This window comes from Rhinolophus sinicus, chromosome X, assembly GCF_036562045.2.
Source record: "Rhinolophus sinicus isolate RSC01 chromosome X, ASM3656204v1, whole genome shotgun sequence".
NCBI lineage: Eukaryota > Metazoa > Chordata > Mammalia > Chiroptera > Rhinolophidae > Rhinolophus > Rhinolophus sinicus.
The window spans coordinates 111,925,013-111,940,620 of NC_133768.1; the positions used below are offsets into that span (position 1 = coordinate 111,925,013).

General features: G+C 47.6%; 1 protein-coding gene, 2 non-coding genes and 1 pseudogene across 3 annotated transcripts; 3 read left to right on the plus strand and 1 right to left on the minus strand.

Moving 5' to 3' along the window:
- The first annotated feature begins 2,437 nt into the window (after positions 1 to 2,437).
- DKC1 (dyskerin pseudouridine synthase 1) lies at positions 2,438 to 14,551 on the plus strand. The gene is made up of 15 exons (XM_019716088.2): positions 2,438 to 2,660; positions 3,451 to 3,518; positions 3,952 to 4,038; positions 6,260 to 6,351; positions 6,566 to 6,750; positions 7,321 to 7,385; positions 7,758 to 7,884; positions 8,111 to 8,241; positions 8,672 to 8,815; positions 10,304 to 10,424; positions 10,880 to 10,998; positions 11,661 to 11,764; positions 12,293 to 12,338; positions 13,202 to 13,330; positions 13,735 to 14,551. Exons 1-15 carry the CDS (start codon positions 2,645 to 2,647, stop codon positions 13,798 to 13,800), a joined length of 1,500 nt encoding a protein of 499 aa, XP_019571647.1. The 5' UTR covers positions 2,438 to 2,644; the 3' UTR covers positions 13,801 to 14,551.
- LOC141569552 (small ribosomal subunit protein eS27-like) lies at positions 5,675 to 6,070 on the minus strand (annotated as a pseudogene).
- LOC141569784 (small nucleolar RNA SNORA36 family) lies at positions 8,340 to 8,472 on the plus strand. Its single transcript, XR_012493580.1, has one exon. It is a non-coding gene; the product is annotated as a small nucleolar RNA SNORA36 family (small nucleolar RNA).
- LOC141569788 (small nucleolar RNA SNORA56) lies at positions 12,088 to 12,216 on the plus strand. Its single transcript, XR_012493583.1, has one exon. It is a non-coding gene; the product is annotated as a small nucleolar RNA SNORA56 (small nucleolar RNA).
- Positions 14,552 to 15,608: the final 1,057 nt, after the last annotated feature.

The window sequence follows — 15,608 nt, forward strand, 5'->3', positions numbered from 1 at the left end:
TCTGGTTCCAGTTGCCAGTCCTGCTGCCTATCATGATTCCCATCCTATTACCGAGAATTAGTGCCACCACTTGGCCTCTACTACTCCATGATCCAAATCATTCCCACTGAGAGCTCAAGCCTGTTTCCATGGCAGTGCTTCCCGCCTCCTTTCCCCGACTAGTTTTGAAGAACCTTTACCAAATTTTGTCCAAGTGTTTTCGTGAAAGGAATGTCCCTTGAGCGCTCTCAGGGGATGTAATTAAGGGGTGTGCCAGTGGGATGCACATAACAATTCCATTCCAACATTCCAACCTCCCTGAGAATTGAGATTGGAGACAACGAGGGATGGAAGGTGTGGGGCACAAGGAGAATTGGCATTCCATTGCTCAGTAACTGACCAGCTGATTTCATTACAAGATCTCCAAGAAAGGCAGGATCAGCCTCATCAGACAGTGGGGGAGGAGCTGCTTCTGCTGGTAAGGGAAGGTCCATGGGGTTTCTGGGTTCAGAAGACATAGATTCATTCATTCAACAAATTCTTACTGAGCATTTTCTAGGAGCTGGATCTATAGTGGTGAACAGAATAGACAAAACTTTCCTGGCTTCAGAAGGCTAATATTCTAGTGAAGAGATAAATAATAAGCCAGGTACACTTAAGGAAGAGAGAAGAATGTGCCTGGAGTAGTCCTGAATAGCCAAGAGGCAGTGTGGTGTATTAGTTTCCTAGGGCTACCATAACAAATTACCCCAAACTGGGTGGCTTTAAACAACAGAAATTTGTTTTCTCACAATTCTGAAGGCTGGAAGTCTGAAACCACTCCAATCTCTTCCTCCATCTTCACATGCTCTTTGTCTCTTCTGTGTGTTCTTTTCCTTCTTTTCTAAGAACACTTGTCATTGGATTTGAGGTCCACCTGGGTAATCCAGGACAATTTCATCTTGAGATACTTAATTACATCTACAAAAACCCTTTCTCTAAATAAGGTCACATTCATAGGGTCCAGGAGTTAGGACATATCTTTTGGGGGGACCATTTTTCACCCCACTAAACAAGGGAAGCAGAGGAGAGACATGGCCTGAAGGGCTTTGACCAGAGGAGAGACATGGCCTGACTTACAGTTTAATGGCTCTTTCCAGCTGCTGTGTTGAGAAGACACTATAGTTGGAAAGAGTAGAAGCAGCGGGAACTGCAGGAAGCCACTGAAAAAAATCTAGGAGAACCAGAATGATGGCATGGACTACAGTTGACAGCAGTGAGGGTGGTGAAAAAAAATCAGGTTCTGCATCTCTTTTGAAAGCAAAGCTGACAGGCTTAGCTAACAGATCCGTTGAGTGTTGGAAAAAGGTGAAGCCCATAGAACCATCAGTGAATACCTCAAACTTATTCAGCCAAACATGTATCAGTGAAGTATTATAAAATAATGGGGCAAGTAATGAACTACTCATGGGTTGGTTGATACTGGGGACTTTGGTTATCTATAAAAAGTCAATTTATATCATTATTATTATTACCTTGGCATACACCAAAATAAATTCCCGATAGATGAAAAGTTACATGAAGAAAAGCTAGTCATCAATCTTTTTTTTTTTTTTTTTTTTTTTGCCACAGTAAAATGAAAGTGAAAAATTTCTATTCTTTGGATGGTGGAGGAATGGAAGAAAAGCAATACCTGTCCTCTTTGTTTAGCAGCAACTCACTAGAAAACATATTGACAAAAGATTCCATTTACAATCGCAATAAAGAATCGAATAACTAGGGATCAATCAAGTCCGCAGAGGCTAGGTTAAGAACCCCCCACTTGAGACAGAAGAGCAAGAAGAGAGAAGAGCAAAGACAGAAGGGAAGAGGGCTTGAACCAGAAGCTGCTACTTCCTGGCTGTCCAATTCCGCAGACATTAGTGGCCTGTGACTATAGAGCACTTGACAGGGACACCCGTTCGTGGAGTTCAAACAGAAATGTGCTGTAAATGTAAAACACACCTGAAAGACTTGGTACAAAACAAAAAAGTAAAATATCCCATTCGTAATGTTGAAATGATATTTCGGATCACAGGGTTAAATAAAATTTGTTATTAAAATAAATTTCTTTTCCCCGTGCGGCTGCTGGAAAATTTAAAAGTTCACGAGTGGCTCGCACTCTATTCCTATTGGCCAGCGCTGCTCTAGCTGGATGGCAATTGCAAGCAGCAAAGGGCTTTCAACCTCACAGTGGCTTAACGTCTTTATATTTCAATCGGGCCTGATCAGACAACAACCTTAAAGGGATGGTGAGAGGAAGCAACGAGCTACAGTAACAGCGTACTCAGCCAGGTGCCCACAACCGGGTTAAACCCAGTAAACGTAAGTGAACAGAGGCATGTGCCGCCAGGGCGGGCTAAGCTTGGGATCCCAGCCGGGGCTGCCAAGGGAGGGATCCAGGCCCAAGCACTACCGCACGCGCATGCGCAGGCGCGTCATCACTGGGGCCGAGCCCGGCAGACTGTGGCGGCGTCCCGCGCGCGCCTCAGGTCCGGCCCCTTTCTCCTGACCCCGCCGCACGTCGCGGCACGCACGGGGCGGTGCAGAGGTGGGCGGGTTCTAGCGGCGCGGCCTGAAGGCGGCGGGAGTCTATAATCCCTCTCTTGGCGGTGGCCCACGCGGCTCGCACGCTGTGTGGGGCAACATGGCGGACATGGAAGGTAGGGGACGTTCCCTCGCGTTTGGTAGGGCTGGGTATCTCCGGCCGGGGCCAGCTCTGCTTGCTCGGAGGGCCGGGGGAGGTGGACGGCGTCGGGGCCCGAGCTCTGCTGGTTCCAGCCGCTGGATTGGCCCGGTCGCCGCCGGGCTTCCTGCCGGCCTTGCTCCTTGGCTTTGGCTCTGCGGGTGAGGGCAAAAAAGCGGGAGGCTCTCGTGATGAGGTGGCGCCGCGAGGCCCGGGCTTTCTGCTGACGGCACAGCCCCTTTAGGGCCCGGGTCGCCATGGAAAGGCGTTGGCCGTGCGGGTGACCCTGCGATGGCAGGAGACCTAGCAGTACCTGTGCCGCCGGCAGCTCAGATGCCACGGTCTGCGCCACACGATGAGGAGAGGAAAGGGTGGTTGGAACGGGCGTGGAAGAAAAGGGGCCGAGGGGCTCCAGCGTGGGCATAGGTCCAACAGGCAAGAAAGTTCAGGAGGTCACAAACTCGCGTGGACAGTCAAGCGATCACTTATGGAACTTTCCGGCCTCGCGGGCCGAGCGCTTCTGCGGCGTGTTTAAGCCCCGCCACGGCCACGTGGTGAACCGATCGGAAGCTGACATGTGCGACTGCTTGCAGTCAGTTACTGAGCCGTGCAACCCACGTATTTGGCCTTACACAGTTTGTTTTCCCCAGTAATTCTGGGCCAAACATCCATTTAATACCTGCCCTGGTTTCAGGCTCTATTTTAAACTTTGTTGCATTTATTTGCGGGGATAACTCCCAAATTGGGATTTGTTTGTTTGTTTTTAGTACTTATTTTGCCGAAGAAGCATAAGAAGAAAAAAGGGCTGAAGTCATTACCAGAAGAAGATGTAGCAGTGAGTAGGAATATGTTTTACTTTGTTTTGACTAAAAAAGACCGCTTAGATAACCAATTACAGAAAACTTTTTAAAGGTTTTGAAGAAATTTGGTGGTTGGTGGTTTCACAACCCCAGCCAACCTAAGCGTCTCCTGTCGGGTAGTTTCCTAAGTGGTCTTGGCCTCACCAGCCCCTTTCCCTGCAATTTTCTCTCTTATCCCACCTGCAGACCCGCTGTCCCTCTTTTTCTTTAAATAGCTGTATCCATCTTGGGGGCACTTAATTTAACCTTCTGACATCCTGGCTCATTTCTGCTCTTTCCCGGGAGGTCTCAGTGAAGAGCGTAGACTACCTTCTTTTCTATTGAAAGGGCATAGGCTTCTGTGGTAGTAATGGAATTGTTCAAAATCAGGTGGGAAGTCTAATAGGGTATGTTTCTGTCCCATGGAAGGAAATACAACACGTTGAAGAATTTCTCATCAAACCTGAATCCAAAGTGGCTCAGTTGGACACATCTCAGTGGCCTCTGTTGCTAAAGGTATGTGGTTAAGATTGTACATCACGTGAGTGCTTAATACTGGCATTCTTTGCTAAGGAAATGCCCGGGGATACGGTCTAAAGCAGTGTTCCTCAAGGTGTCCGAGATGAAGGACCAAGTGAGTATTTTTATTTCCAATGCACCCAACACTGTCACCGAATACATTTAAAATGTTGAAACGACATCGAACTGCTCTCAGAGTTTATAAACAATTACTTCTTCAGTTCCTGTACTTAACGCCACCTTACAGACTTGTGCCAATTTGTGGGCCACACTTGAAGTAGAACTGCTTTAGTGCTTGAGAAGCATATGGGCTTTGAAGCCAGACCAATTTGGGTCAGGCAGTGTGTGAACTTGGGCCAATCATTTAACCTCTTTGAGGCTGTTTGTTCATAATATTCTCTCTTAGTAAGACAAGCTGAGGGCTGTGGGAGGTAATTCATGAAATGTGTTTAGCCAGTGTCTGGTGTGTAACATGTCCTCTAGAAATTATTGACTGTTGTGTTGGGGTGTAAATAGAGTAGTAATGATTTGAATTACAGGCTTCACAAATAATGTAATGGGCACCAGCTCTGAGATTAGGAGAAAAGGTTAAGGGAGAAAAAGTTACTGAGAACACCCTTTGATCAAGTATTTTGATAAAATGTGTATGTAATGGCAAAAGAATAAGATTTGCTTATATAATTGAGCACAGTTGAGTTTCTGCTTGACCAGATGTATCTTCCATTTAGATAGCATCTTTTCTGTTGTAGGCCCTGTGTGGGGACAGAGACCCAGAAAGCAGTTTCCAGGCTCTCGGCCTCTGATAGAAAGCTGCTGGCTCAGGTAGTAAATGGCCATCAACTGTGATTGCATGGCCATCAGCTGTGGCTAGTTGGCCGTCAGCTGTAACCAGTGAGCCATTGGACACTAATATAACTGCTGTGGCTACGCTAGTAGAAAATGGGGGCTAGCAAGAAGATGGTGGCTGAGCTAACAAGAGCGGATTGCAGAGAGACGGATGCCGCCAGTGAGAATATAGTGATATGACTCCCCTACTTATGGCTCCGTGGGTGTTCCTTTTTGGCCTCACCATATCCTGCGTTCTTATGTGGGGACTGGGAGCAGAGACCCCGCCTGCCGCCCTGCATGACACATGGCGCAGCGAGCGGGGTCTCTCCGGCCGGACTCCCCGCACGACACCCTGGGAATATGTCAATGAACCTGGTAGGCAAAGTCCCTATTGTCATGGAACTTAGAATGTAGGGGTGGGTAGGAGATAGTTTAAAAAATAACTGTTCTTTGTGTAAAAAATGATTGCTATTTGTGGTAAGTACCATGACAAAATGAAACTGGGTGATATGAAAAATGAGCTTCAGTTGAGGGGAGCTCTTTCAGACCAGTGGTTAAGCCTCAGAAAGGAGGAGAGTGAAAAGGAGCAGGCATGAGAAAAGCAGAGCTAGGAGCTTCTGGAACAGGAACAAGCTAATTATGTTTGAGAGACATTGTTGCCAGTCCTCAATTAGGCTATCTTTTGTCCCTGAGAAAATCAAAGCCAGTCCATATTTTATTCATAAAACTTCACAGTGAAGCCCAGTCTGCTCTGTGGTACCCCAAGAAGTCTCTATTAGGTTGGTGCAAAAGTAATTGTAGTTTTTGCAATTGTTTTTAACCTTTTAAACTGCAGTTACTTCTGTACCAGCCTAATAGAAGAGTGATCAGATTTGCCTTATTTATCCATCCAGAATGTGTTTATTGGGATGGTTCCTCATCCTGATTCAGGGTGCTTTTAGTGCTGCTGCCTTCTGAAGCAGCATCCTTCTGTAAGCCTTGCTTTTCCTCCTGTAGGCTCACAGAAGACAGTGGATCAGCCAGCACACAAGACTAGCGTTTATACATGGCTAAGGACAGTGATTTTATAGCCTCCTGGGCATTTCACAGCCATGAAGGGGAGTTGGGGTTCTGTCCCGGGCACTTTTTCTTGCGATCCTCTTCTCTTCTGGAGAGGGATGTTCTCATGGGGAGGTGGTCAGGAAGAAATTTGTCTTTTTCTTACTCGGGTGAATTTTCCAGTATGTAAGCAGGTTTAGTCTGTCACAGCAGATAATGAACATATAGGAGCAACATCCAAGTTTGTGTACAGTAACAGTAACCATGGCACGGTTGGTGGTATTTCTAACTCTGGTTTTACATATATTAATGGCTTATTAAGTTTATTTTGTGTTGTATCATTGCTTTCTAGAACTTTGATAAGCTAAATGTAAGGACGACACACTATACACCTCTTCCTTGTGGTTCAAGTCCTCTGAAGAGGGAGATTGGAGATTATATCAGGTAAGTGTTGGGAGCAAGCACTGTTCAAACTTGAGTTCTGTTCACAATAACCCGTTCACATGAGTTATTCAAGGAGGTAGTGGTATCGTAGAATTGCATTGCCCTAAACCTCATAGAACCTGTACCCATGGTCAACTCTTCATTTTTACTCTTCAAATTTAGTTTTTATTAGAGGATCGGAGCTGATGGCCCAGTAATTTCTTTTCCATTCTAGGACAGGTTTCATTAATCTTGACAAGCCCTCCAACCCCTCTTCCCATGAGGTGGTAGCCTGGATCCGACGGATACTTCGGGTGGAGAAGACAGGACACAGTGGTACTCTAGACCCCAAGGTGACTGGCTGTTTAATCGTGTGCATAGAACGAGCCACTCGCTTGGTAAAATCACAGCAAAGTGCAGGTACGTGGAAGAGGTGGCTAACTTGAGACTGGAAGGCTTTGTGCATTTCCTTTCCCTTCTACTTACGTGTTGGCTCTTGGAAATTATTTCTTCCATAGTAAAAAGACCCTAAGCAGGGCTACTTTTGCTTTCTATGCACCTTCTGTCCTCTGCCGGACCCTGGTTTGCCTTTCTTGGAGTTCCAGGTACTGTGTGCTGTGTGCACACTGAGGCAGACCTGCATCCGACCAGCTCTTAGTTTATCACTCCAGGCTCCTGAACTCTGTGCTGCTGCTTTGGCTTGAAGTGCCTTTCCCTCATTTTCATCAGGGAACATTCTCCTACTTGACCTTGCGAAGTTTTTTCCAGGCAGGCTCTACACTGGGTACTCCAACTGTCCCTGTGAACACATTGAAACTTGAACCCTGATGAGAGAAAGTGTCTTTATTCCTTTCCCATGTCTGTACCATGCAATCTTAAGGAGGTCAAATTGCCTGCTTTTCCTGCTGCACAAAATGGGAGTGATACGAGTATATAAAAATACAGAAAACTCAGTGGCCGCACCTGACTACTCTTTTGTCATTTTTTCAGGCAAAGAGTATGTGGGAATTGTCCGGCTACACAATGCTATTGAAGGGGGGACTCAACTTTTTAGGGTAAGTCTGTAATTGTAGGGAGGGCATCCTTTGGCAACGTGGATCTCTGAGCCCCTAGACATCTGGAGACTGGTCAGCTTTCCTGGCTGGCGTCTCTTGTGCCCCCTTCAGTGGGCTGCCTTAGCCAGCCTGGACAGGTGACTACAAATGGCAGGGGCACTTCCAGCCATGTCCCTTCTGAGGAGAGGGTTCTGATCAGCACTGAGCCATCCTTGTGTGGTTGAAGAAAAGCAAAAAGCATTTTAGATCTTAAATGATTGAAAGAAACCTGTGCATTTCAGTTGTGTCTTTAAACTCCCAAAATGTGCCCTTTGATCTTATTTGAGAGTCCATGCAATGAGAGTCTTTATTTTGGTTTGTGCTTCTTCTCAGGCCCTAGAAACTCTGACAGGTGCCTTATTCCAACGACCCCCACTTATTGCTGCAGTAAAGAGGCAACTCCGAGTGCGGACCATCTACGAGAGCAAAATGATTGAGTATGATCCTGAAAGAAGATTAGGTGGGTCATTAGGCCTATGAGGAATTGAATTAACATAGACCACAGGGGGGTAGGAATGCTTCCTTGAAAACTGCTCTGTTGGTAAAAGTCAATGCCCTTAGTATATGGTGCAGTCCTGGCCTGTGTCTGTCGTCTCTAGTCTCACTGGCTCAGGTCTGGGTTTCTCAATTGGTGATGTGTTTACTTTGGAAAATGTTTACTACTTTTGTGTGTATGTGTGTCTTAGGAATCTTTTGGGTGAGTTGTGAGGCCGGCACCTACATTCGGACGCTGTGTGTGCACCTTGGTTTATTATTGGGAGTTGGCGGTCAGATGCAGGAACTTCGGAGAATTCGTTCTGGAGTCATGAGCGAAAAGGTACACACCATGGTGGGACAAGAAGTTTTAGAGCTGGTACTTAATATAGTCTATCCCTGGGTGTAACTCTGTCTGCTTCACGTCCTGGGAAAGGCAGTTTCCAAAGTGTTGAGTTCAGTTCAGGGCAGCTCCCCCTGTTCTGTTAATTAAACTTTGGGACATTGAAACAGGCTAGGGAAGATGATTGGATAGAAAGCCTTACTCTATTCATTTACTTCCCAGCCTACAGAAATGCTTGCTCAGATTTAAATATATGATCAGTTCATGATAATCAGCAATTAAAGACGTCCAGAGAGGAGGGATTCTAAATGACTGAAGACCAATGAGCTTAGACTTGGCAGACAAGACTAAATTCATTCAGTGTTCGGAATTTGGGGTCCATTGGGCTATTTGAACAATGGCACTGTGTTCATACATCGCTGCTCTTCAGGACCACATGGTGACAATGCATGACGTGCTTGATGCCCAGTGGCTGTATGACAACCACAAGGACGAGAGTTACCTGCGGCGAGTTGTGTACCCTTTGGAAAAGCTGTTGACATCTCATAAACGGCTGGTTATGAAAGACAGTGCAGTAAGTTCTGGGCTTTAAGTCCATGTTTGGACAAAATGTGACTCCAAAGATGACATGTGATCCATATTCTGAAAACTTTTCTACTCGAGGAGATGAAACATGATTTTGTGAACTTATTTTCCTTAGGGTTTCTTTTCCTTTCTTTTTTGGTTTCGTAGATTGGATTCTGGACTCGTTTTTCCTTATTTTTTTGTTAATAGTGGAAGCATTTATGATTAACTTTTTAAATTAAATCAATACCAAACACTAAATGCAAGTAAAAGTTTAATGCTAGGTCTAATTGCATTTCAAAATAAGGCAAATTAGTTAAATATTTTCCTAGAGTCTATAAAACCTAAACATCACTGGGCCTTTCAAACCTTTTTTATTAGCATATTTACTAAATAACATTGGGAGTAGTCCTCTTAATGATGCAAGTAAATATGCAATTAATTATGTCAATTTGGGTTTCCTCTTCAGTAGTGATTTAAGGATGAGTTTCTTTCCAAGTAGTACAGAATTTTGTAAATAGCCTCTTTTATGTTTGTACGTTTTTATATGTTTGATGTGTCTTTTATATGTTATACATAGTTCATAATAAAAGACAGAATAAAGAGGTATACTGAAGCATGCCACTATGACAATAGCCACATAAAACAGAAACATAATTGTCACATACCTTCCTTATGCTGGGGTCAAAGTGGTAGCTTCTGGGTGATTTTTTTTTAATTTAAAATTATTTTTTATTAAAGTTTATTGGGGTGACAATTGTTAGTAAAGTTACACAGATTTCAAGTGTACAGTTCTGTATTACATCATTTATATATCACATTGTGTGTTCACCACCCAGAGTCAGTTCTCTTTCTATCACCATATGTTGGAACTTATGGGTGAATTTAAGGGGGGGGGGTTGGAATACTGTCAGCAGAAGAAACCTAGGTGAGTGAAGACAAGATGGGACAAGGCAGGTGGATGCATTGAGTGTCATTGAACTCTGGGAGAGGTGGCCTTCACTCGTACCTGGTGGCCTATAGGTTATGCCAAAACGTATTTGCATTGGCTCAGCAGGCCTTGTAATCTGGCTTGTGAGTTACTTTGGGAACCTGCTATTACCCAGATCTCCCAATAAATCTAATCGGTCTCTAGTTCTGTCCAAATTTTTCCTTAACATAAGGCATAGAGAAGAACAGTTAAGGAAAACTAAGTCTGGGTTTGGGTTGAAGATAAAACCACCTTTCAGTCACACAGATGTACAAGGAGTATCTATGTTAAGGCCTCTAACATTTCTACGCCAGTGTGTGTAAAGTGCCTAGTGCACGGTGCATGGCTGCTGTCACTCGAAGTCCCTTCATGTGCCGATTGCAGCCAATGGCTGTCAGTGCTGTTGGCACCATTTCACAGGTGGGGATGTGCTCGCAGGTCCCTTCCTCCTTGTCCGCCTTTGCTCTGATGTGGGTGTGGGGTGGAGGGCAGTGCTTCGGGCTCTCATGGGTGGTGCCATCCCTGTAGGTGAATGCAATCTGCTATGGGGCGAAGATCATGCTTCCGGGTGTTCTTCGATACGAGGACGGCATTGAAGTTAATCAGGAGATTGTGGTCATCACCACCAAAGGGGAAGCAATCTGCATAGGTAAGAGGGGAAGGCGCCCCTGGCCCTTCTGTACCCTCAGAGCTAGGCTCATGAAGAGCAGGTCCCTGTGTCCTGCCCCCTCGCTCTCATCTCGCTCTATTGCCAAGCACCTGAAGGGGTGGTCACAGTGAAGGGCCATGTCAGAAGGGCCAGGCGAGGCAGCAGTAAGTGGGGCTTCCCCTTGTGCCACAGGCTGCTGTTAGAGGCCATGTCTCAGCAGCTTGGCTGTCCAGTGAAGAGAGGGAATCAATGAGTGGGAATGTATGTCTGGTAATCGATGAAGGGCCTTAGCCCACCCCGTCTGTATAGCCACATGCACACCCTCAGAAGAGGGCACCTCAGTTGAGGTGGCAGACCTGTGGATTTGAAGAAGTTGCAGAAATGGTAGAATTTGGGCTTACCGGTTATCAAGTCTTTCCCCTAAAATCATTATTTTATCTCTCCAACACCTGCAGCAATTGCATTAATGACCACAGCAGTGATCTCTACCTGCGACCATGGCATAGTAGCCAAGATTAAGAGAGTGATCATGGAGAGAGACACTTACCCTCGGAAGTGGGGCTTAGGTCCCAAGGTAGGCGGGACTGGGGCTGTGCTGTCAGGTTGTTCTGTTTAGTGTTTTCAAATACTTGGGCAGCACTTGGTGTGTCCCCACCGCCACAGCCTTGCCTTGTGCTGGGCTCTGGGGGAGGGGACGGTAAGTAGAAGCGTGCCTGTGTCAGACTCTCGAGGTGTCATTCTCTTGGGAGGAAGCTGACAGGCATCACACATTGACAACAGGCTGGTGGCTTTTAACTCAGTTGAGGGCTTATGAAGGAGTGCAGAGGTCCCTGGCACATTGAGAGCCCGCAGTGAGGGGTTCTTCCTGGTTGGGGGTTCTGGGTAAGGGGCTTTCACTTGAGCCATGCCAGTGTGAAGGACATAACATTAGATACTGATGAGGTGAAGAGGGGAGGGGAGGCCCAGGGCAGTGGACTAGCATGTGCAAAGGCCCTGTGCCACACGTGGCACTGCACAGGCTTTCACTAGGACGTAAGCTTCGTGACCTTGAACTTGAACAAGTCCATGTTTGCTCCTATTGGAGAGAGTGGGTGAGTTTGGACTGCTCTGTAGAGGAGTGAGGCCCAGCTAACAATACACACGGGAGGAACATCATTGGAGCCAGCTGCATGCAGTCATAACGCCTGCTTTATGTGTTAACACCGTCCTGATGTTGAAACCCTGATGGTCCACCAGGCAAGTCAGAAGAGGTTGATGATCAAGCAGGGCCTTCTGGATAAGCACGGCAAGCCCACGGACAGTACACCTGCCACCTGGACGCAGGAGTATGTCGACTACAGGTGAGGGCAGGGTGTTTTAGTGACCCAGGGCAGGCAGAGGCAGCACACTTGCCTTTGGATGCAGTCACTACAGGTGATGCCAGCTGCAGTGCGGATAGGAGGGTGTGGAGCTCACGGGTAGATGGAGCACGCTGGCCACCTGGACAAGTCCATCAAATACAAACGAGGATAGGAGGTTGTGGGGGGGCAGCATTAGTTTGGGGGAACTGGCCAAATGGGGTCCAAGGGAACCCATGTGGCACTCCGTGAGGCCAGAGGGCTGTAGGGTAGCAGCAGGTTGCTTTACCTTGACTGCCCTGGTCAGGTAGGGGCGTGGGCCTGCCCAGCAGACAGTTATCCCTTTCTAGTCTGGCTTGTGGGACTCTAGAGGGAGTCAGTCTGCTACAGTAAGTGGTGAGTTCTTCTGTCCAGCGTCACTATTTTGATGGTGGCTTCAGACTTGCCAGATATCACTGGTTGATGGCAGTGCAGCAGTTCTCCAGGAAAAGCTGCTCAGTGAATCTGACCAATGGCTTCTTCTCCTTTCAGTGATGTGAAGAAAGAGGTGCTGCCCGAAACTGTAAAAGCCGAAAAGGTGAGTGGCATGCTGGGATCCGTTTGGAATGTGTGTCGGGAGATGCTTCTGTTTGGCTTCTCTTGCTGACTTGGTGACGGCGGTCTGGCCATGGATCTTGGCTCAGTCCGCCAGAGCTTCCCGTCCCCGTGGGCGCACGGTGCCCACGGAGCTGTGTTCCCAGGCTGCTCATTGGGGTTCCACAGGTACCAGGTCACGTGCCCTATCGGGTCTGCTGCAGGGAGGGGGTGGGCTCTGGAATCAAACTGGCCTCATGTTCCACCTCAGCTGAGGCAACACCACTGAAACAGTGGGGGTGCGTGTTAGCTGGCCCCCAAGTGGTGGCACAGGTGTATTGAAATTGGAGGCTGTGACACTTGGAGCTGTATGAGACTCAGCAGAGAGCAAAATCCCCAGAGGCCGGCAGCCGCCTCTAGGTTGCACGAGGTCAGTGTTTCCAAAGTCTGAGAATGACGTGTGCGGCACTGAGCGACCTACATTGAGCTGTCTGGGAAGAGCTTTCCCTGCTTTCCCCGCCACCTCTGAGAACTTGTGGCAGTGCCCCGAGGGGGAGCATGGCATCCAACTTTGTACACTAGTGAGGTTGGCCTCCACAGAAATAGCTTGCCTGGGGCCATTCTGTCCCCGAGCTCCACGCTGCAGCTTCAGTGCTCCTGCCATGCCCATGGCTTCCTGGTCTTTGTGGACAAGACTGCCTTCAAATCCTTGGTGAATCTTAGGACCTGCGGGGTTCATAATTAGAAATCTTCCTGCTGGACTCAGCATCTTCTCTGGTACCCACCACACCCCACCTTTTGACTTACTGAACCTTTCTCCTCCGTTCTTGCTCAAGATCTAACATTGATCACTTGTCTCCACCTTAGCGGCGGCGACAGAGTGAAAGTGACGAGACCTCTCCAGCGTCTCCACAGTTGATCAAGAAGGGAAAGAAGAAGAAGAAGGACAAGAAGGCCAAAGCTGCTGAGGAGAGTGCAGACGAGCCAGGAGACGGGGTATGTAGATGCATTCAGAGTCCTTGGGCCCGCCTAGTCCTCGGAGGGGCAGGGATTGCCCAGGTGGCACTGGCTTCCTGGAGTGCCTTTGCCCCACTGCCCCTGCGGGATGGACAGAGGCAGGCCCGGGGCTTTGATGTTAACAGCTCATAGGACTCTGATGATGGTGGGTGGGGACGACATGTAGCTTGGGACTCCGGATGCTCCTGTTTGTGAAAGCGGACCCCTGGGGGACCACGGGCAAGCTCAGCACTTCGTTATGTGCAAAACTGATTTAGGCCAGAATAGCCTTACGGGTCCTGAAAAGGCTTACTTGGCCGTGCAGAACTTCCCTGATTTCCTTTTGGGAGAGCGGTGGTGGTTCTGTTAACATACTCTGTGAGCTTTCGTTCTCTTTCTCCCAGGACAGTGACACCACCAAGAAGAAAAAGAAGAAGAAGAAAATAAAAGTGGAAGTGCTTTCTGGGTAGTGGAGAGCACTTTAAGCACTGTGTGCAGCTGGGAGGAGAAATGACGGCCTTGTTGAAAAAACATAGTTTCTTTTGTTGTTGAGGGAATGGAACAGAGGGCCAGAAAGGGTGGAGAGTTATGGCACACTGTGGCACAGCTGCTAGCCGAGACCTCAGTGATGTTAACTGCTGTGCTCATCCCATCCTGTCCTGTTTTAAGGATATGGGTGCAGGAGGCACATTTGACAACGCCCACTTTCCTGCTTGGGAGTCCGGAAGCCCTGCCTTCAGACGCAGCACCGCCCAGTAACCATGTGCAGCTGTTTCCTGATGGCTGTTTTAACATCATCGTCCTTTACTCATTTGCTTCTGCCACCCCTTCCCCCCCATTTAAAAGTTTGCAAAACTTGCATAGTGAAATGGTGTAGAGTAAAAGAATATAACTGAACCATATTGTTCACTGGGTGGATAAATCTGCAGTTCTGAGGGCAGTGGTCTATTCTGGTGTCCATCTCCCTTCCAGGTAAAGGCCTGCCAAGGACTCAAGGTCTTCCGTCTCGGCCATTTCCAGGCCCTTTGACCTAGCAGTCGCTGGTGCACTTACTCAGAGCTTGGGTATAGCCTCCGCACCTAAATCCATCTGGCTACTTGTGACAAGCTTGTGTTCTCTTGTTTCAACCCTCATTTACTTTCAAAGGATACGATCACTCATTGCTAGGAAGAAGTGGTTGTAATTTTTACTTTATTAAAGTTTACTTATGTTTTTAAAGTATTCCTGTTGGGTCTTCTAATTGTTGATCTCAAACTAGTAGAAAAAAATATAATTTGATTAGCAATCTAGGGACCTTTATGTCATATGAAATTTGATGGTTTATGTTTGGTTTCCTTTCTGGTTCTGTGTCTTGTAACATACACCTTAGGGCATGTCATCTGACATGGGATCAAAGACTCTGGAATCTTCATTGAAGATGCTGACTAGGTAACGAGTATTCATCACAAATTGAGTGACAGGAGAAAGGTATAACTTATGTAGCCGGCCTGGCAGGAGGTGACACTGTCAGGAAGGGGGAAGCATGTGAGAGCTAGATCTTGACGGGCTTCAAGTGTCTGTAGACACATCTGGGCTCACGCTCAGTGGCGGGGGCCCACTGAAGCCCTGTTGATGGCCAGGTGAGTGGCCAGAAACGGGGTGGTGGTGGACGTCTGGGAATCCAAAGGCTGTGGTAAGGTCTAGGATTACCCAAAACCAAGAATATGAGCAGCAGCTTGGGGAGTCTGGGTGCCGTGAGGAGAAGCCTTTGCAGGTGTGCAGATTGTACCCCAGGACCCTCTTGGCCCAGAGGCTGGGATTCCCCTACACCCTAAATGTGGCCAGACTGTAAGCCTCCGGCAAGATTTAGCAGGAACCTAGATGCCTGCCTAATGGTTCCTGTCCAGGATAAGAATTGTATGTAGACACCAGGCTTGGGACCTGGGGTTGGGGGGTGGGTTGGGTTTTTTCCCCCTGAGGGTACAGGTGTTTGTAATCCTAGCAGCTGCATTTTAGCTCTTGGGGGCTAATGTGAAAGACTCGTTTAATCTGAACAGCCTGAACAGCCAGTCGTGGGTGCTCTGAAAACTGTCTTGAGAATAAAGAAAGCTAAAAGAAGTGACTGACACCAAATTGTGCCCCACCTAGCACACGGACCCCCCCCCTGCCCCGTACAAGAGAGGTTGGGTTATTCTAGACCCTTAAGATTGTCACTGGTTTGAGGGAACCATCTGGTGTGGATGCCGTCCTCCAGGAGCTGAAATAAAGCGGGTGATATTTCCCTTTCCAGAGGCTTGTG